The sequence below is a fragment of the Lissotriton helveticus genome, chromosome 7, assembly GCF_964261635.1.
Source record: "Lissotriton helveticus chromosome 7, aLisHel1.1, whole genome shotgun sequence".
NCBI lineage: Eukaryota > Metazoa > Chordata > Amphibia > Caudata > Salamandridae > Lissotriton > Lissotriton helveticus.
In genome coordinates this window covers 1656526543-1656549520 of record NC_136068.1, presented here as the reverse complement: position 1 = coordinate 1656549520, position 22978 = coordinate 1656526543, and the positions used below count along the sequence as shown (strand labels likewise).

The window sequence follows — 22978 nt, the reverse complement described above, 5'->3', positions numbered from 1 at the left end:
TGATGAGCACAGAAAAGGAGGCGCAGGAACGCGTTACTCCTACAGTTTTGTCTTATCACCGATCCCTGCTGACCAGATTCAGACTCATCCTTTTGCACTGGTCCCATGCGGTCCCACAAGGTGAAAGATAGAGGGCCTTGCTTGTGTGATGATATACTCTGCATTTCAACTTTTTTTGTGACTGCTACAGAATTTTGTGATTTTGGTACATATTGCCTTTATTTAGGGACCAACCTTTTGAGCAAGTAAGACCAGCGTTGGTGCCTTTCTAGATCCTGGCATGTCCTCTTATCTGTTTCAATGTAGCAAGTTTCTTGAGAATAGCCGTCAGAATTAGGAAGACGTTGAAAAATAGTCATACCTTACGTCCACTTTCAAACTAGTGGCACCCATTCGCAAATGGGAAGGGGTCCTCTGGAGAACACACAGACCGCTGCCTACTCTTGAAAAATGAAACTTTCAAATTTCATTTTTTTTCTTTTTAAATGCATTCAGTTTCCTTTAAGGAAAATTGGCTGTATTTAAAAAAATATAAGAAGCTTTTATCATAAAGCAATCACAGACATCGTGTTCTGGTGACCTCAGCAGGCCATCATCCCTGTGAATGCTGTAATTCTAAATTGTGACAATCTCATCAATGTTCATGAGGTAGGTCGACTTGTGCAATTCTATTCTGGCCCTATAACGTGAATTTCTTTTTTGTTTTTACTTCTATAATGTTACGTTTTAATGAACATTTTTACCTAACTATAACATAACTTAAAATTTCCAATATAAATATATATATGCACATATTTGTTTAGTTATTCATTGTATATTCATACTTATTTATACATCCATATGCCCACAATATTTCGAAGTGCAATATTTTAGATATGATACTCTGGGGCCAATCATGATGGGCTGCCCTGGCTTAGCATAGACCCGGGCACTTGTTTTTATGTCCCTGCAATGTGTAAAGAGAATTGTTTTAAAACGAACATTTCTACGTGTTAGTGTCTTATTTTAAACACCCTTCTCACGGTTTATAAACTGCGCTGGCTAAAATGAATCCGTAATCTTGCTATTTGTGTTTTCATAAACACACACTGTGAATTGATTTAACTTCTCTGTATTGCCTACACAATGCACTATATGAAGACTGCCCGCACATGGGCTAACTTTGCTTGTGTTCTCTATTAACAGTTATTTCCTTCACGGTTGAGAAAGGACTAACCAAAGGTGAGAATGTGTTAAAATAGGTAAACTTTATTGTCCAGTAAAGGTATTCAAAGTTGAAAAAAAAATCAGGTCTTGTAATAACTATCATGTAAAAATAAACTTAAAAAGTGGCACATATTATTTATACTGATTGGTAAAATAATACCGCAAAATATTAAAATTGTGGATTACAGATATGTGAATTTGTGATAGATGTATATTTTAGGGATGTCCCTTATATTCCATTGTTGGATCTGCTCTGGCGCAATTACGATGCAACTTGTAACATGGTGTTTGCTAAACTTGGCTGTGGTTGTAGTTTTTATGGCATTAGAATTCATGGGACTGATCATGCAATGCTATAATAGGTAAAGATGTAAGGGCATATTACCAATCAATAGCGATAATTATCGCTATTGCTTGGTTAGAGACAACATTTTACCGCTGAGCTGCGGCGATTTTTATCGCAGATAAACCTTGGTATTACCAAGGTTTATCGCAAATGCGATCAAAAACGGCCGCAATGCATGAATATCGCTGAAAAGTCAGCGATATTCATGCATTACCGAGCTAATGCTCTTAGCCATGTTATCCACCTCCCATTGGATAACATGGCTAAGAACTGCTCAGGGCAGGTGTTAGCTTTTGGAGATATTCGCGCTTAGCGCGAATATCTCCAAAAGTTGGTAATAGGAGATAGCGATGTTAGCGACTGTTTCCACTTTGCATGTCATTAGTGATAAATATCACTGACATGCAAAGTGGGGCCAAAGATGGTCGCTATCTCCTACTAGCTGTCGCTAACTGGTGTTAGCGTCAGCTAGGTAATAGGGAGATAATTTTATCTCCGCTTTCTTGGATTTTAAAGCCAAAAAAGCGGAGATAAACCCCGTTGATAATATACCCCGTAATTTCATAGGTTAGCATTGTTAAAATGCCGGTATTTAGCGAGCAAAATGAAAAAAGCCTCAACGCTAAAAACTGAAAAAAACAGTATTAAAACAGTACTGAATTACAACTGGCAGTGAAAAGATGCACCTCACACACGTTTTATGACTATGTCTAGAGCAGACATGCCCCTAGAGTGTATGTCTTTTTAAAAATGTGGTTTTATGGATGAAAAATTTAAATGAATTAATAACAGGTTTGAGGTACAAAATCAAAATTATAAATGTTTCTTTAAATGCTAAATTCCGTGGTTTAATTTGTGATCGTTTTCTCACAAATAATTTAAAGCAATGAAATATTCTTGCATGAATTCATTGTCTGTTTGAGCAGGGATTTCCTGTGCAGTGGGGCAGTTATATGAAATATTTAGTTGCCAAAACATTTTGAAGTTGTGAGAAATTGGGTTGTTGGTTGACTGGGATTCTAACTCTGGTCAAGTAACAGCTCCCATCCCGTCTCTAAATTAACCTGTAGGGGGCGTGGCCAAATGGTGGTGAGGTAGGATGTAGATTCCTATCCCTCTGGTGCTGCCGTTTCTTAGCCTTGTTATATCGCCCATTTTGGAGCCCATCTGAGCTTCTCGGGCTCGTTCTGGCTCGGACACACATTCCTGCATCGGAGACTAACCTTCTTTTGCACCTACCTGTGGATTTGCCTGCTCGCTGCAGCCTCTCCGGCCCCGGCATTGCTGAGGCCCGGCAGGCTAGTGGTGATCTTGCGTGTACCTCGTTGACGCCCTGACATCACGGGCCGGCCTTCATTCTTGCCTGCCACAGGACCTGCCTTCTCTGTGCGGCTGCTCCGGCTCCTGCTTCGCTGCGGCCCGGCAGGCGTGTAGCAGATTTGCTGGCACTTCAGAGACATCCCGATGCTGGCGGCAGCCCTTCTTTCCCACCTGCCTTAAAGTCTTCCTACTTGCGGTGGCCTCTTTGGCCCTGGCTTTGCTGTGACCCGACAGGCTTGTGGCAGACTGGTGAGCATTCCCCGTGAGGTTCCCGTCCGGGGCTCCCTTGCAGAGACAACGATGGTACGCCTTGCTGACTGGCTGTCTTTGGAAGTGCGACGGAGCCCTGACGTTATGGCGCTGGAAGTGGCACCATTTTGTGTTTCACTGCTGGGCTGGGGCCTGCGGGTGGCGGTGCCAGAGAGGAGTGGCCCTGATGGTGTGACTGGGCTGCTTAGAGGCCTGTAGGCTGCCCAGGATCCCTGCGCTGAAGAGTGCCCTCAAGTAGCACTGCCGCACTGCCTGGAATTGGTTGCCCCCCAGGTGCCTGGAGCTGAGGAGTGGTGGACCTGGAGTGTGGGGTGCAGCCGAGTGATGAGAAATCGGGTCCGCAAGTCGGCGGATGGTGAGAGGAGTGGTTGGGGCCTGCGCCTGGTGCCTGCGTCGACTTCGGTGGGTTGCTAAAGCTTCCTCCCCCTGTTATCCTTGACTGTGCATGACGTTCAACTCTAAGAGCAAATCCTCCACAAGGCAAGAGACCTTTACCCGGTTCAGTTCCAGGGCCACCAGCTCGCACTCTATCAGGACTTGTCGGCCTCCACATTAGGTAAGTGCAGAGAATTCAAACCCATCACCAGCCATCCCCTGAGATCACGGCATCCCCTACTCCTGGGGCCATCTGTTTTATCTCATCTTCAAACACCAAGGCAAACTCCTGCAGATCTGCTCCCTGGAAGACGCATGTAATATCTTGGGTCTGGAATAGCCCCCTGCTACGACTGGGGATAATAAACCTCTTTCTCGACGGCGTCAACGCTACTCAGAATGGCAGCGAGTTGGGAGATTGTCGCCCAGCTCAAGAAGGCTTCAAGAGGGCTTGAGAGGGAGGCGGCCCTTTCATCTGTGTCACAGGTGACGGACAACACTAACGTTCCTTGATCTTCACAAATTTTGGCATCCATCTGGGTTTACTTGTTGGCGCCGGAAGGAGGGTGCAGTCTGAATGTGAGCAGTTACACTGCTCCATGGCATACAAAGTGGTTGCTCTGTATTACATGGTTCAGACTGTAAGTGCGCCACGTCCCCCGGAACATTTGAACATCGAGACAAACTTGTGTCATATCTCTCAATTTACCGTTTTTTTCCTTGCTTTGTTCTTCTCTATTGCTTGGGGTTTGGGGTTTTTGGGTATTATTTTGTGGCTCCGCATCAGTTCTTGGGCAGGGTTGGTAGGTAACTAGGTTATGTGGGAGGACCTTCTCTGTTTTTTATTCTTACAGGCTGGGGCAGACGTATGACCTTTCTCCCACCCTCAGCTGCGATGGGTAAGGATCTGAAAATTGTGTGTTTGAATGTACGGGGGTTAAATAGTCCTGTTAAGCGGTCTGCACTGCTCTCCCTTTTAGAAAATGCTGATGGTGATGTTTGTTTGCTCCAAGAAACCCATCTTTTAACTAAAGATACCAGACGGATGAGGGATAGGCGTTTCTCACTGCAGTTTTGGTCGTCCAAGAAAAATGGGATGGCAATCCTCTTTAGTGCATGCTCGCAATGCAAAGTAGTTTCCACTGTGGCAGACATGAAGGGCAGGTTCTTAGCAGTCCAGGTACAATGGGGGGACACGCATATGATGATAGGGTACTTATATACCCCAAATGAACGTCAAATCCTTTTTGCGACTAGCTCTATCTGAGGTTCTTGCCTCTCCTGATACAGCGCTTTTGGTTTGGGAGACTTAAATCTTGTGATGGATCCAGGGCTGGATAGGTCCGAGCTGAGGTCTGAGGGAAACAATGGTTGGCTGACTGTGGATTGGGGGGTGTGTGGCATATTCAGCACCCTAATGAGCGCGACTATACTTACTTTCAGCTGCACACAAAACATATGCATGTCTGGATAATTTTGTAGCCTCCTCATCTCTCCTACCTAACTTGCACGCTGCGGATATAAGCCCCGCTCCCTCTCAGATCACGCCCTCATTTCAGTCCTACTCACAGCGCGATGCTCGCATTGAACGCCACCGAGTTGGCGCCTCCGCGACTCCCTTCTTCATTCTGAGGAGGTCACCTACCATATCCGAGATACAATAATACACTACCTCTTGGAAAATGACCTATAGGGTACTCCCCTCGCTGCGGTGTGAAAGCTCTGAAACTGGTGGTGCGGGGTGAATTTATCGTGATTGCGGCATCCTTTGCGTGACTATGCCAAGAAAAACACGCTGAATCAGAAAAGGAGGAGTGAACCGGGGCGCCGAGAGTTTGGAGAGAGTTGGATTTGTGGCGACGCATGCTGAAGCATTTGGACCTAGATATAGCTGAGCATGCTCTCCTGAGACTGCTTCACAAATTCACATAGACTCTGAGTGCAAGCACAGATGTCTGCAATCCAATCTATACTGGACCTGAATGCGGTGGTGGTGGAACATAACACAGATACCCTTATTGTTGACGCCTTTCGTCAGTTTTATCAACGCCTTTACGCGAAGGGAGACACCCACTTGCATGACCCAGGGGAATATTTGAATTCCTGTGGTATTACTCCCTTGCTTGAATCAATGGCTGACAATTTCCATTCGCATAGAGGAAGTCATATCGGCTATAGCCCGGCTAAAGTTGGCTAAGTCACCGGGGCCAGATGGCTTTCCGGCGCTGTTCTATAAAAACATTCTGCATGGAGCTGGCTCCCCTTTTAACAAGGCTTTTTAACTCCTTCCTCGACACTGGGGAGGTACCACCTTAAATGTCTGAAGCAGCAATTATTGTAATCCTTAAGCCTGGTAAGGAACTTAAATTAAAGAATGTGGGTCGTACTGGCCAATTTTGCTCCTTAATATCAATGCCAAGTTGTTTGTGAGTGTTTTGGCCTCACAACTCCCTCTTATGGATGATTCTTTAGATCTGGATCAATCCGGTATTATTCCAACACGACAAGGAGGGGACAACACTAAGAGGCTCCTACACCTCATTGATCTTGTACACCAATTGCGCACTCAGGCCTTCTTGCTCTCGATTGACGCGTAAAAGGCCTAAACCGCGTCGATTGGGAGTACTTATTCGCAGTTCTGCGTACATTCGGGTTCGGTCATAACTTCGTCCGGTGGGTGCATTGCTTGTACACCTCCCCCACGGCAGCGGTGCGGGTTAATGGTTGCAAATCGACCCTTTACCCCATTGCACGGGGCACGTGGCAGGGCTGTCCCTTGTCCCCACTTGTATTTGCTCTCTATATGGAGCCTTTCACCCAGCGCATTCGGTCTAACCCTGACATTGTAGGTATCAAATTTGGAGCTGACACGCATAAAACTAGTATGTATGCTGATGATGTCATCATCTCGCTCACACAGCCTCGGTCAACTCTGCGGTACCTGTCTAGGGAACTTACTGCCTTTGGGGACGTCGCAGGGTTCAAAGTCAACTTTGCGAAGTCGCTAATTCTTAATATGTCTATCCCCGGAATACACAACAAGACTTTTCCTTTCAATGGGTGCGCACGGACATCACATACCTGGGCATTCGGCTGACCTCGTCCATCGCTAAGACGGCCGCCCTCAGTTATGCCTTATTGATGGAACAAACGGCCAAGGCAATGTCCACCTGGTCACGTCTCAATCTGGCATGGTATGGGAAATTAGCGGCAGTAAAGATGGCGGTGCTCCTGCGCATCCTATATATCTTCCAAATGCTCTCTGTGAATCCACTCCCAGGCATCCTTCGGAAACTGCATGCACTCCTTAACACGTTCTTATGGGATAACAAGAAACCGCGGTTCGCGTTGACGCTTGTAACCTCCTTGAAAGCGCGGGAAGGGCTTGGCTTCACACTAGTGGGTGCATACTTCCAAGGGGCAAGCCTCCGCAACATCACAGAATGGATCAGGCCCCTGTCCAGTAAACACTGGAACTTTATGGACCAAACAGTGGCCGGACAAAACATATGGCACGAACTGTGGCTACTACGCAAATACAGTGCATGGGGGCTATACCCCTCTCTGGTCACCTCCCCGACCCTCAAAGTGTGGGACCGGCTAGCACGCCGGAAAGGGTGGACCACGTTTCCTTCTCCTATGTCTCCCATTGTGGACAACCCAGACTTTCAACTAGGCTGTGTGTCCCAGGTCTTTCATCGCTGGAGGGTTGCAAAAGGGTTGGGTCCCTTTTTGATCTTGAAGGCTTGAACCCCTTTCCTCAGTTACATAAGGATTATGATCTACCAGCGTCGCGCATTGGGTCACACGGTCTGAGAACATCGCCCCCATGTCCCGCCCCCTTAAAACCTTTGAAAAATTGCTGGTGTGTAAGAAGGATGATCGTAAACTCATATATGAACTCTACTCCATGATCACTACACATCCTAAGAGACACCGCACAAAGGCACAAATCAGGTGAGAGACTGAGCTGGGGAGGCCCTTAACACACAAAGAGTGGGAACACATTTTTTACTGTGCGCATCACACTGCTTCCAATAAAGCGGGCGCGGAATCTGCATATAAAGTGGTCACTTACTGGTATTGTACTCCAGAGTGTCTTGGGACAGATCCAGGTCAGACCTCTGCTGGCGCGGGGTGTTGCCTTACCGGTACTCTGGTGCACTTGCTGTGGCACTGCCCAAAGCTGGTGCGCTACTGGACAGCAATCCTCGATGACGTTGATGCAGCCTTTCAGATTACATTGCCACGGGCTCCCAAACATACACTCCAGGGACTTCCCCACTCTATATCCTTCCCGCTGAAATCATTGAGGGGCAGGCAGATAGCCTTAGCACTACTTGCGGTGAGACAGGTGCTCTTAGCGCATTGGGGGTCTTCCATAGTTCCAAACCCTCAAGACTAGATTCAGAGTCTCTGGCAACTCTTAGAAATGGAGCGAATTTCACTTAGTGTAGAGGGGAAGGGCATGGAATACGCGAAACTATGGTCCCCATTCCTGCAGCTCCTTACCAAAGACATGTGGGATGTAACGTGCCAGAAATATCTGCAAATCCTACAGCTCATACCATTAGAACTACCTGGTACATCCACTGATTGAATTGCTTGACATTGACTATTGCTTAGTGGCTGGGGGGGTGACAGAAAAGGCAGTATTCAACTGATGCGGAGGGAGGTTGGAGGGTGGGGTGGGGGGACGTTTCTTTCTTTGTTTCGTATTATGTATAAAAGTGGTACCTTCGCTGGGTGCCTTACGATTTCCCTGAGGTTTGAAATCATCGCGAGGTCGTTCCCCAGGATGTAGACCTGAACGCTGTGTAATGCTCTTCAGTTTTCGCTCTGCCGGCTCCCTGATGTATTCAGCTAAGCTGTGTATTTGTGACATTGCTACCACACAATAAAAATGATTGATTCTAAATTAACCTGTACCTAACCCTGGGTAGCACGGCCCAAAAATCAGTCAGGCTTAACTTAAAGGCAGTCTGTAAAGTATTTATGCACCACACAAACAGTAATAAAGTGAAAACACAACGTAAGAAAAACCACACACTGATTAAGACAAATAGAGTAAGATTTAACAAATTATTTGACACCACAATGACAAAAATCAAATCAGTAGAACTTGAGTTATTAATTTATAAGTAAACTTTTGCACCCAAAAGACTACAGACAAGCGCGCAATACTGCAGACATTCAGTTGCACAACAAAAGATGAAAAATGAAAAGATATGACCGACCGTGATGGAGCGGCGTTCGGATACAAGAAGTGGATTGGGCCGGGTTGCCACTTGCCTCAATCAAATACTTTATTCAGTTCCACAGGGCCATAAAAGTTCATCAGCATTGGGACAGCAAAGGAATCAAGGCACTGCCGGTGCTTCTCATATATGTTACGAACCTCCCTCAGTGGGTGTGGCTTGTTCAACAGCATTCTGGTTCGTGTAGTTGCACCATAAATCAACCTCCAGTGAGTTGCGCCTTGAAATTGCTTAAAAGTTAATAAACACCCCAGTGGGCGAAAAGCATACAGTTCTTTGAGAATACGCTGCGTTCACGGCACTCCAATTTGCATCACCTCCCGTTTCGGGATTCCTTCTTTCGAAGTCGTCACGGGCCCGCACTTGCAGTGTATCTCCTCCGCGACCGGACAAGGCCGCTAACATAATTCAAAAAAGAGTTGCCCCTATGGATGGTGAGTAGGCAGTGGCAGTGTCTACAGCCACTGTGCTCGGCGCTGGTGCATTTTAAACGTGTTTTTAATTTTGCTGCTGAAATCCCATATTTGCACAGGGGCTTTTACGGGATAGCGACTGTGGCTTCCCTTTTAACTTGCTGCGCAAAGACTTGCTGGCTTACCTGACTGAACCCGACGCCGGGGGCTGATCTCTTGTTCCCTCCTTCCTGCCCAGGTCCGATGCGGTGACTAGCACCGTTGCGCGGAGGGCGAGGACGGTCGAGACTGCCACTTCTAGTGCGCTGGGGGGGGGGGCGGTTAGCGGTCTAATGCTCCTGAGGCACTCACGCTGTGGGGCATAAAAGGCACTGAAGGAGCCGGGTCGCGTGGTGGTGAGTAGGCAGTGGCAGTGTCTACAGCCACTGTGCTCAGCGCTGATGCATTTTAAACGTGTTTTTAATTTTGCTGCTGAAATCCCATATTTGCACAGGGGCTTTTACGGGATAGCGACTGTGGCTTCCCTTTTAAACTTGCTGCGCAAAGACTTGCTGGCTTACCTGACTGAACCCGACGCCGGGGGCTGATCTCTTGTTCCCTCCTTCCCGCCCCGGTCCGACGCGGTGACTAGCACCGTTGCGCGGAGGGCGAGGAAGGTGGAGACTGCCACTTCCGGTGCGCGGGGGGGGGGCCGGGTAGCGGTCTAGTGCTCCTGAGGCACTCACGCTGTGGGGCATAAAAGGCGGATGCCTTTCCGGCAGCGCAGCGGGCGCGACGAAGGCGCGCCAAAGTCGCGCTTAAGTCAAGCCCGTCTGCGCCTGTCCGCGATCGCACGTGGGCCAGGGCCGGACCTTATGCCCTACGGGGGGGGGCACTTTCAATGGAGCAGAAGGGAGCTGATGGCTCTCCACAGTACCACCTCCAGCCCATGTTTACACAGTATGAGAGTGGAGGAGAATACGGGCTGCGAGTACTGCCACTTTTCCTACAATTTGGACAGGGATGTGGGCCGTAAGCACCACAACCTGGCCTGCGGTCCGCTAAATGTACGCTCCCTGCGGAAACACAAGTTGGATCTTTACGATCTACTCACTGAGAAGCAGTGGGATCTTGTGTTTCTCACAGAGACTTGGTTAGACGAGTGCTCTACCTCTGACGCTATGGAGGCGTTACCAGAAGGCTACACAATGCTTAGGCAGGACAGACCTATCGGAAGAGGAGGGGGCATTGCTATTATAGCCAAGCAACGCCTACGGTGCCACTTAGACTACTCCCCTGTCCTTGACAGCGAGGCGGGTGGCTTTACCATTAAGGTAAATGACGGCTACACGCTGAAGGGTCTTTTGATCTACAGACCCCCTGGCCCCATGGCCAGGTTTTGGGAGAGCCTGGTAGAAGGCATTTTTGAGGCTGCGCTGCGTAGAGACAAGTTCTTGGTACTGGGGGACCTCAACATGCACCTAGATGACCCCACGGACAAAGCAGCCATGGATTTCCGCCAGGCGTTGGGGGCATTTCAGTTGAATCAGATAGTAAGTGGCCCCACTCACCAACTGGGCCACTTGCTAGACCCCATATTTGTCAACTGGGGGGAAGTAGACGCCCTGAATCCCATTCCCATTCCCTGGTCGGACCATCACCTAGTGCCTTTTTCCATACGCATCCCGGGGGTTAGATTACCGGAGCCAGCACCACTGTACCACCCTAGGCGGACATGGGCCACCTTCTCCCAGGCTAAGTTCAGTGCGGCACTTACTAGAGGGGGGAGCCCTGGGGGGGATGATGCCGATACAGCTAATACCAACCTCTGTAAACGCATCACTGAAGCACTTGACTGCACGGCCCTACTCTCCCTTGTAAAATTGGGTGGCCGCACTAAAAAAAACAGCCCCGTGGTATAGTGATGAGCTTCGAGTTGCTAAAGCAGCACTGAAGCGGGCTGAAAGGCAGTGGCGAGGGGCTTTCGCCATGGATGCCAATGTGATTTATCTAACTGAGAGGCGCGCCTATCACAGGCTAATTAGGAAGTCCAAGGCAGCACACTATGCCACTAGGATTATGGAAGCTGGGAACTCCACGAAGGAACTGTTTTTGCTATATAAAACTCTTTCGGGTGGGATGCCCTCCACTGCCCCAGATGATTGTTCAGTGGAATGCTGTAATAGGATTGCGGACTTCTATGCCGAAAAAATAGTGAACATTTACTCGGCCTTCCCTAGCCATCCTACCGTAGGCTCGGAGTTTGTAGAAACCCCGAGGGAGTGGGGGGATAGACACATCTTGACCAACTTTGTCACCCCATCCCTGGAGACTCTCTTGAAGATCTGTATGTCTGTTAAGTCAGGCTCCCCGCGGGACCCCACCACGCCTAAACGGCTAGCCGAAAGCTTGCCAGTGCTGGAACCATACATCAGACATCTTTTGGACGTTTCCTTCAGGACCCAGACTGTGCCCAGAGATTGGAAACAGGCGGTGGTGCTACCTCTTCAAAAGAAGCCTAACATCAGCTTCGAAAAATTGGAGAACCTCGGGCCAATCTCCCTCCTACCATACCTGGCTAAAGTGGCGGAGAAAACGGTAAACATACAACTGATGGATTTCGTGGAAGAGGCTGCCCTCCTGCACAAGACCCAGTTTGGTTTCCGTCCCCGCCACTCGACTGAATCAGCGCTTCTGATGGCAGTGGAGACCTTACGTCAGGGGGTGGATGAGGGCCAGACTATGGCTGTCATCCTACTGGATCTAAGTGCAGCATTCCACACTGTAGCCCATACCACCTTGCTACAGTGTCTGAATGATGGTGGGATATCAGGAGCTGCACTTGAATGGATCCAGTCCTTCCTGACAGGGAGAGGCTTTCATGTTCGCCAGGGAGATTGTTACTCTAGGGAGATTGGCCTAGGCCAGGGCGTGCCTCAGGGCTCGTCCCTGAGCCCAACCCTATTTAATCTCTATGTCACCCCGGTGGCGCCCATCGCTGAAAGCCATGGTCTGCACATAGTGTCCTATGCCGATGACTCGCAGTTGGTCATCTCCCTGTCACGCGCGCCCGGTCTTGCGGTGGACAGATTCAGGGCCTGCATGCAGGAACTGGCTACCTGGATGTCCACCAACTGTCTTAAGCTAAATAGCAGCAAGACTGAGGTGCTCGTGGTGGGGGGGAGCCCATCTGTCTGGTCATCGGCATGGTGGCCATCATGTCTAGGGGAGGTCCCTATACCCTGTCAAGAAGCCAGGAACCTGGGAGTGTGCCTTGACGCAGACCTGTCTTTTGGACCCCAGATAGGCCGTGTGGTGGGGGTCTGCTTCAGCATCCTAAAAAGCCTGCGGAAGGTATTAGATCTTCTCCCCACGTCAGCCCGCAGGACGCTGGTGCATGCCCTCGTCACATCGCGCCTGGATTATGGCAATCTGCTGTATCTGGGAGCCACCAGTAAGGTGATTAGCCGCCTCCAGGTGCTGCAGAATGCAGCGGCTCACCTGATTCTGAAACTCCCCAAGAGATCAGCATCCAAGGCAGACCTTCAGGCCCTTCACTGGCTCCCAGTAAGGAGCAGGGTCGAATTTAAGGCCCTTTGCACATGCCACCGCATCTTGGGTGGTAAGGCACCAGCTCCCCTTCAGGGTTTGATCACCCGGTACGCGCCTGCGTGTGCTTTGCGATCCTCCTGTGTAGGGCTACTAAAGGTCCCCAGGATAAAAAAGGCACGCATGGGAGGTAGGTCTTTCAGATACCTGGTCGCGAAAAGCTGGAGCGCCTTGCCACTGGACCTTCGCCTGGAGCCATCTGAACTCGGCTTCAGGAAGAAATTAAAAACCCACCTCTACACACAGTAAGCCGAGCTGACCTTGCGGCACGGCTCTGCTGACCCCACTCGCCACAGCGCGGGGACACACCATCTGTGCGTAACCAGGCGCTTTATAAATTTCCCTTAATAATAATAATATGGAAGAGACACCAGGTGAGTATTAATTTGCACGAAGGGCAGGACGGTAATAAACATAGTGCAAAGAAGCATGAATGAACTTGTAGCAGTCAGCACACCACTATTGATAAAGAGGACAGGGGTTCTTGAAACGCGTCTGGAGTTTGTGCTTAAGAACTTTGTATGAAGTGGGAATCACACTGCAATTTACCAGCAGGCGGAGTCCAATAAAAAGGAATAAGAAGATTTGCGTGAGGATTCTTTCACAGGGGCAACCTTTTTCGAGTTATATATATATATATATATATATATATATATATATATATATATATATATATATATATATATATATATATATATATATACATATATATATATATATTCACTGAAAAAACCATAGGTTATAGACCATATATAGTTAGGAATTAGCATTTAAAAAACCTTATTTTACTCACACAAAACCATTGAAATTCCATATATAGTTAGTTGCACTAACTATATATCGCGCACCCGCAATCCACTGCTGATCATGTCACATATTACATCATTCATGACATGGTCAGTGACATCACTGATGACATCACTGATGACATCTCAAATGACATCACTGATGACATCACTGATGACATCTCATTTGACATCATTCTTGTGCTAATACGATAAACCTCTTCAGACTCTAATATAACCTTAGATACACTCAGTGTATACAGACACTCACACACTGCCACTCATCCATGGAGTTACTCACACACCCAGTCAGTCATGCAAAGAAACAATCTCACCTCCATTTCTTCAACTATACAGTTAAACACACCTTACTTATTGAAACATATACTAACACATATTTACTCTCTTATACAATCCCTGATACAAGTTCACAATGATCGATACAACCACTCACTCATTCAGTGGCTCTCATGCACAGTTATTTATATATGCCAACTCTCACATGTACTGTGTTTTACATATGTACTTACTATGACATGTAGCATTGAGATATCCATTCACTCATCAATACACTCATGCACACAGTCAACTGCCCATGTAGCTGTTTCCACATGCACTCTTGAACTCATACACCTAGTGAATAAACTGCTCACACATCTATGCATAGAGTCACACACCTTCCAGCCACCCCCACACAAACTCAATCTCCCATAGAAATACTTGGGCAACCAATTAATAACACATATAGCCTCTCGTATAGCTAATGATCAACACATGCAGCAGTTTACAGAACAACAGACATAATGATGCACAAATTAAGACAGTTTAGTCACTAACCCATGCATTCAGTGAGACACATTTAATCACTCACTCATACAGTCAGTCACGCACCTACTAAATCCTTCATCCAGACACTTATACATCCACTCATTCTTCAATATGTAAGACATATTTTAACTTTACAGAAACATACAGTCACTGGATGTTGTCATCAGTGATGTCATCAGTGATGTCATTTGAGATGTCATCAGTGATGTCATCAGTGATGTCACTGACCATGTCATGAATGATGTAATATGTGACATGATCAGCAGTGGATTGCGGGTGCGCGATATATAGTTAGTGCAACTAACTATATATGGAATTTCAATGGTTTTGTGTGAGTAAAATAAGGTTTTTTAAATGCTAATTCCTAACTATATATGGTCTATAACCTATGGTTTTTTCAGTGAATTTTCAAGGTTTTGTAAATGCTAATTCCTAACTATATATGGTCTATAACCTATGGTTTTTTCAGTGAATTTTCAAGGTTTTGTAAATGCTAATTCCTAACTATATATGGTCCATAACCTATGGTTTTTTCTGTGAATTTCATTGGTTTTTTATCAGCTAATATCTGTAGCTGTAAAATGTATTCTTCTTTAAATCCAAAAATATATTTTATATGTTTATGAATAATTTTTTTTTTAAATATTTTTTTTTCTTCGTTCCCGCTTCGCAAATCGGGAAGCTTCCCGTTAGCTGACCTTGATGCCGCGAAATAGACCGCGAGCCGGTAAACGTTTCTTTACCGCAAGTGCCGCGTTACAAAACAACATCGTGACGCCTCCCGTCCGCATGACGTTTCACGTTGTCGCGTGATACGTCATATGACGTACTACGTTAGCGAACTGGTACGCGAAGCGAGTCGCAAAGCGCAGGTTTCTGGAAGCAAACCGGGAGGCCCTGCAAAGCGCTTAACGTAAACACAGCAAGTCATGTGACTTGGTAATAACACTTTTCATTGGTTCATTTCACTTTTGGTTTCCTAATGATGTAAGACTAGGTCATATAATCTAAAATGAACACTTTTGATTGGTTGAGAACTCTTGTTTTTCCCAAATGATGAAAATCCCTCCTTCTTTCCTCACTCTGACTTTCATCATTGTGAGAGAAAGACCCTTTGTGATCACTGAGCAATGGCTTCTTTAGTAGCTTCAGCTGGTGCTTCCCCACCACCTCCACCACATCCAAGGAAGAGTGGACCACCTGCTCAAGTTATAATTCAACAAGAAGAAGAAGAAGAGGAACAGGAGGACGAGCACGAAGAGAGGCAGTTTTTGCCTGAGCAGCCCAGGACGTCTCACCGGAAAGAAAACTTCATTTGGCAATTTTTTAAAATTCCCAAAGGTCAGAAAAAAGTAAATGCAAGATACATAACTTGCCTTATATGTCAAGATAGACTGTCCAGAGGGACCGACAAAAAAATACAGTTTCGGAAACTACACAATGCATCGCCATATGACTAGGTGGCATCCTAACAACTACAGTGCTGCACAGTTTCGGAACGACCTAGATAATCTCCCTATTATGGCCAGAAGATCTGTTGTACCGGAAGTGACGGGACCAGAGGGCAGGGAGATGGTGCCAAATATACAAATGAGATTTGGTGATGTAAAACACATCTGCGTATTTTGCGATGGATTCATTTCCTACGGAGAAAAAAGCATCACTCTGATCAACAGAGCTATTGACTATCATATGCAAGTTTGTACGAAACGTCCAAAATAATAAATACTTCTTTTTTTTGTTTTGTTGCTCCTGTTGAGCCCTTTACAATGAATCGTTTTCATTGCCCCCTCCAAGAAAAACCCCAAAAAATATAAAACTGTTCCGAAAAATTCAAAAACAGTAAAAAAATGTTCAGAAAAATAAAAAAAAAAGTTCTTTTCAGAACTACCTCCCCGTTATTAAAAAATTGGTACAATATTTGGAACTGTGCCAACCTCTATTTCTCTTAGTTCGCTTCCCAGTTCGCTCGCCGGTACGCGAACCGGAAGCGAACCAAAAACAGTAAGTATAAGGGAAGGAAACAGACACTTATGTTAAAAGAAAGACAGCTATAGGGGAGTAAACTAGAGATACTATTACCCGTAATCCACTGCTGATGATGTCACATATTACATCATTCATGACATGCTCAGTGACATCATCAGCAGAGGATTGCGGGTTTTTTGGCAACATGCCTTATCCACGGTTTAATAACGCTGCCTTTTGCTTTATATAAGTTTTCAAATTGTATGAAATATATACCAATAGGTCGTTATGAACCTTTAGGTAGTGCTTTTCTTCATGAGGTCTGGTCGCTTCCATACACATACAGATGTTTCAAAGATGATCAAGAAGTTTATCTGAATGGAGAGGAATGCACTGAGACGCCAGATCATTCACTAATGTGTAGGCACATACAGTTACACGGTTCATGCAACAAACACCGACCAAATATGGCTTGCGTGTTGCAAGGCACGCCAGTTCCTGCTATCATCCCCACGTTCAAGTTGTTGGAAAATGGTAGTTATTTGATGCTCAATAATGAAGATTGTTCTGAGTTAATTAAAAGTATTCCTTTTATCGTAACAGTAAGTGAACGGGTTATTTGCTGCAGAAATGTTCTATTTCCTCCCACACATGAACATAGGGAGTTTTCAATCTGGCCACAAATACCAACCTTGGGACACGTTTCAACGGCATGGCAAGAATAAGAGCTCTTTTGTCTCAGAGAGAGGTGGCCTTGAGTTCGGCCCGTGAAACTTTCGTACTTCACATAGCGAACACCCGTACAGAGGTGCACACCCTTTTCAATTAAGATTTGCCTTTCAATTTCAGCAACATGTTTCCGACTATCTTTAACGCATCCTCCACAAAGTCCCTGGCGCACTTTTTTAAAGTTGTTACCAGTGGTCTCGTGACTTCATTTGAGAAAATCTTTGGAGTCATCCCTGCTTCCTTTCATTCTATTTTCTCCACTCTGGTTCGTGGATTGGCATTTTTACTTGCATTACCAGCGGACGCTCTTGTGCTTTTTTACATTTTTAAATATGGATGTCCCTCCTATGCAACCTCCCACCCTGCAGCTGCTGACACTGTTCCGCAATCGCATGCTAGAATATTATGTACAATGCCGTTGGCGATATTAAGCACGGCATATGGATTATCTTTTCGATTCTCCTACTTCACCTGTGTCCAGCCTGTATTTCACTGCCTGACCTGTGATTTCGATTGGGCCATTGATTTGTGTCTCTGCGGACCGGTTTCTCCTGACGTCGACTTTAATCAGCTGATGACTCCTATCATTACTCACGAGTTGGTTTGTCCTGGCGAAAGGATTATGGCTGTGGCATTGATGCATGGACTACTTGGTCCCTGGAATTTACTGGCGGCAGCACAGTCTTTCTTGGAACAGAGCTTTCTTGAAAACCCACCGAGCTGTCCTCTGATGGTGATAGAGGATCCGGTGCTGGGAGAGCACGTATGTTCTTTTCCGCTTTTAAATTGGATGGCTGAACTGTTTTCGGATGAAGACGGTGACTTCCTATTGGAGGCTGTTGCAGCTTATTTTGCATACACAGTTATGTCATAGACCTTTTTCATGTTTGATATGCTGAGTACTAGCATTTCATTGACAATTCATTGACTTATTTGTCAAGTTTTTATTATTTACCTTGCCTATTGGCTTAAGACTCGATAAAGTACTTGGCTGTTTTATTTTTCTTTAGCATTAAATTTTCCTAGTTTTTAATGCTTTACCTTGCGGACCGTCCACATATAAACTTGCAATCTGCTCTCATGAGATGGCACTTCTATTATCTTATTCAGTTCGTTTCCGGATCATGGGGAGGTGTCATCTAGGTCCTGGATATCTTTACACCGTGTTAAGTTAGCATGGGCTCATTACCGGTTTAAACGCCATTTTTCCTTTTTTGCAACTTCTGCACACGACACTTAGTTGTTGCTTTAGCTTTCCACCTAGTAGTTCATCGTGGTTTACATGAGAATAATATGTTATTGCTCTACTATCTGCTTTGCTTGTTAAACTATATCTGTACAGCGAGTGCTAAAGTTTCAAGAACAACACGATACAGAATTGTTATGAGGTCTGATCTCCACGACTTCATACTCATAACATAAGTGCAACTTCTGCCAATTCTGGGCATGAGGCGGGTTTTATATTGCTTTGCCGAACACACATACACAACAGTTGATGCGGTTCACATGAAGAGAGAGCTGGTGTATGCTGATGTGATACAAAAGGGGGTGGTAATGGACGGAGCATCTGAACCAATCAAACACTCACACCCAGTCAAAAGATCTGGGTTTAATCCATCACCGTTCTTTAGCCCACTGTGCCACCCCAGTTCAGACATGGCTATATGCAAATCAGTCTGACCCTGTGCCTCATGGGAACAGTCCAGCCCGAACTGCCAAGCCATGCCTTCCCTGGACCGAAAACAAGCTTCCGAGGACCGGTTTCTGGCATTACAGCCGTCTTCAGCCCGGCTTGCTTGAATCCAGTGGCAAAGTGAGCAAGGGACTCACGTCTGAGCATACCCTGCCACATTTATGGCGGCCAAAAGCGGTACAAAAGGGGGTGGTAATGGACGGAGCATCTGAACCAATCAAACACTCACACCCAGTCAAAAGATCTGGGTTTAATCCATCACCGTTCTTTAGCCCACTGTGCCACCCCAGTTCAGACATGGCTATATGCAAATCAGTCTGACCCTGTGCCTCATGGGAACAGTCCAGCCCGAACTGCCAAGCCATGCCTTCCCTGGACCGAAAACAAGCTTCCGAGGACCGGTTTCTGGCATTACAGCCGTCTTCAGCCCGGCTTGCTTGAATCCAGTGGCAAAGTGAGCAAGGGACTCACGTCTGAGCATACCCTGCCACATTTATGGCGGCCAAAAGCGGTACAAAAGGGGGTGGTAATGGACGGAGCATCTGAACCAATCAAACACTCACACCCAGTCAAAAGATCTGGGTTTAATCCATCACCGTTCTTTAGCCCACTGTGCCACCCCAGTTCAGACATGGCTATATGCAAATCAGTCTGACCCTGTGCCTCATGGGAACAGTCCAGCCCGAACTGCCAAGCCATGCCTTCCCTGGACCGAAAACAAGCTTCCGAGGACCGGTTTCTGGCATTACAGCCGTCTTCAGCCCGGCTTGCTTGAATCCAGTGGCAAAGTGAGCAAGGGACTCACGTCTGAGCATACCCTGCCACATTTATGGCGGCCAAAAGCGGTACAAAAGGGGGTGGTAATGGACGGAGCATCTGAACCAATCAAACACTCACACCCAGTCAAAAGATCTGGGTTTAATCCATCACCGTTCTTTAGCCCACTGTGCCACCCCAGTTCAGACATGGCTATATGCAAATCAGTCTGACCCTGTGCCTCATGGGAACAGTCCAGCCCGAACTGCCAAGCCATGCCTTCCCTGGACCGAAAACAAGCTTCCGAGGACCGGTTTCTGGCATTACAGCCGTCTTCAGCCCGGCTTGCTTGAATCCAGTGGCAAAGTGAGCAAGGGACTCACGTCTGAGCATACCCTGCCACATTTATGGCGGCCAAAAGCGGTACAAAAGGGGGTGGTAATGGACGGAGCATCTGAACCAATCAAACACTCACACCCAGTCAAAAGATCTGGGTTTAATCCATCACCGTTCTTTAGCCCACTGTGCCACCCCAGTTCAGACATGGCTATATGCAAATCAGTCTGACCCTGTGCCTCATGGGAACAGTCCAGCCCGAACTGCCAAGCCATGCCTTCCCTGGACCGAAAACAAGCTTCCGAGGACCGGTTTCTGGCATTACAGCCGTCTTCAGCCCGGCTTGCTTGAATCCAGTGGCAAAGTGAGCAAGGGACTCACGTCTGAGCATACCCTGCCACATTTATGGCGGCCAAAAGCGGTACAAAAGGGGGTGGTAATGGACGGAGCATCTGAACCAATCAAACACTCACACCCAGTCAAAAGATCTGGGTTTAATCCATCACCGTTCTTTAGCCCACTGTGCCACCCCAGTTCAGACATGGCTATATGCAAATCAGTCTGACCCTGTGCCTCATGGGAACAGTCCAGCCCGAACTGCCAAGCCATGCCTTCCCTGGACCGAAAACAAGCTTCCGAGGACCGGTTTCTGGCATTACAGCCGTCTTCAGCCCGGCTTGCTTGAATCCAGTGGCAAAGTGAGCAAGGGACTCACGTCTGAGCATACCCTGCCACATTTATGGCGGCCAAAAGCGGTACAAAAGGGGGTGGTAATGGACGGAGCATCTGAACCAATCAAACACTCACACCCAGTCAAAAGATCTGGGTTTAATCCATCACCGTTCTTTAGCCCACTGTGCCACCCCAGTTCAGACATGGCTATATGCAAATCAGTCTGACCCTGTGCCTCATGGGAACAGTCCAGCCCGAACTGCCAAGCCATGCCTTCCCTGGACCGAAAACAAGCTTCCGAGGACCGGTTTCTGGCATTACAGCCGTCTTCAGCCCGGCTTGCTTGAATCCAGTGGCAAAGTGAGCAAGGGACTCACGTCTGAGCATACCCTGCCACATTTATGGCGGCCAAAAGCGGTACAAAAGGGGGTGGTAATGGACGGAGCATCTGAACCAATCAAACACTCACACCCAGTCAAAAGATCTGGGTTTAATCCATCACCGTTCTTTAGCCCACTGTGCCACCCCAGTTCAGACATGGCTATATGCAAATCAGTCTGACCCTGTGCCTCATGGGAACAGTCCAGCCCGAACTGCCAAGCCATGCCTTCCCTGGACCGAAAACAAGCTTCCGAGGACCGGTTTCTGGCATTACAGCCGTCTTCAGCCCGGCTTGCTTGAATCCAGTGGCAAAGTGAGCAAGGGACTCACGTCTGAGCATACCCTGCCACATTTATGGCGGCCAAAAGCGGTACAAAAGGGGGTGGTAATGGACGGAGCATCTGAACCAATCAAACACTCACACCCAGTCAAAAGATCTGGGTTTAATCCATCACCGTTCTTTAGCCCACTGTGCCACCCCAGTTCAGACATGGCTATATGCAAATCAGTCTGACCCTGTGCCTCATGGGAACAGTCCAGCCCGAACTGCCAAGCCATGCCTTCCCTGGACCGAAAACAAGCTTCCGAGGACCGGTTTCTGGCATTACAGCCGTCTTCAGCCCGGCTTGCTTGAATCCAGTGGCAAAGTGAGCAAGGGACTCACGTCTGAGCATACCCTGCCACATTTATGGCGGCCAAAAGCGGTACAAAAGGGGGTGGTAATGGACGGAGCATCTGAACCAATCAAACACTCACACCCAGTCAAAAGATCTGGGTTTAATCCATCACCGTTCTTTAGCCCACTGTGCCACCCCAGTTCAGACATGGCTATATGCAAATCAGTCTGACCCTGTGCCTCATGGGAACAGTCCAGCCCGAACTGCCAAGCCATGCCTTCCCTGGACCGAAAACAAGCTTCCGAGGACCGGTTTCTGGCATTACAGCCGTCTTCAGCCCGGCTTGCTTGAATCCAGTGGCAAAGTGAGCAAGGGACTCACGTCTGAGCATACCCTGCCACATTTATGGCGGCCAAAAGCGGTACAAAAGGGGGTGGTAATGGACGGAGCATCTGAACCAATCAAACACTCACACCCAGTCAAAAGATCTGGGTTTAATCCATCACCGTTCTTTAGCCCACTGTGCCACCCCAGTTCAGACATGGCTATATGCAAATCAGTCTGACCCTGTGCCTCATGGGAACAGTCCAGCCCGAACTGCCAAGCCATGCCTTCCCTGGACCGAAAACAAGCTTCCGAGGACCGGTTTCTGGCATTACAGCCGTCTTCAGCCCGGCTTGCTTGAATCCAGTGGCAAAGTGAGCAAGGGACTCACGTCTGAGCATACCCTGCCACATTTATGGCGGCCAAAAGCGGTACAAAAGGGGGTGGTAATGGACGGAGCATCTGAACCAATCAAACACTCACACCCAGTCAAAAGATCTGGGTTTAATCCATCACCGTTCTTTAGCCCACTGTGCCACCCCAGTTCAGACATGGCTATATGCAAATCAGTCTGACCCTGTGCCTCATGGGAACAGTCCAGCCCGAACTGCCAAGCCATGCCTTCCCTGGACCGAAAACAAGCTTCCGAGGACCGGTTTCTGGCATTACAGCCGTCTTCAGCCCGGCTTGCTTGAATCCAGTGGCAAAGTGAGCAAGGGACTCACGTCTGAGCATACCCTGCCACATTTATGGCGGCCAAAAGCGGTACAAAAGGGGGTGGTAATGGACGGAGCATCTGAACCAATCAAACACTCACACCCAGTCAAAAGATCTGGGTTTAATCCATCACCGTTCTTTAGCCCACTGTGCCACCCCAGTTCAGACATGGCTATATGCAAATCAGTCTGACCCTGTGCCTCATGGGAACAGTCCAGCCCGAACTGCCAAGCCATGCCTTCCCTGGACCGAAAACAAGCTTCCGAGGACCGGTTTCTGGCATTACAGCCGTCTTCAGCCCGGCTTGCTTGAATCCAGTGGCAAAGTGAGCAAGGGACTCACGTCTGAGCATACCCTGCCACATTTATGGCGGCCAAAAGCGGTACAAAAGGGGGT

General features: G+C 47.5%; 1 protein-coding gene across 2 annotated transcripts in view; it reads left to right on the top strand.

Annotated features, from left to right (window-relative positions):
• Positions 1–22978, top strand: part of LOC144767596 (alpha-tectorin-like) — a 295475-nt gene that overhangs the window by 191917 nt on the left and 80580 nt on the right. For both annotated transcript variants that reach the window (XR_013598275.1, XM_078651005.1), the window contains exon 3: positions 1186–1221. Coding sequence is in view for 1 of the 2 variants with exons in the window: in XM_078651005.1 (XP_078507131.1) it covers positions 1186–1221 (36 nt within the window). In the remaining variant the exon portion in view is untranslated. The remainder of the gene's footprint in view (positions 1–1185; positions 1222–22978) is intronic.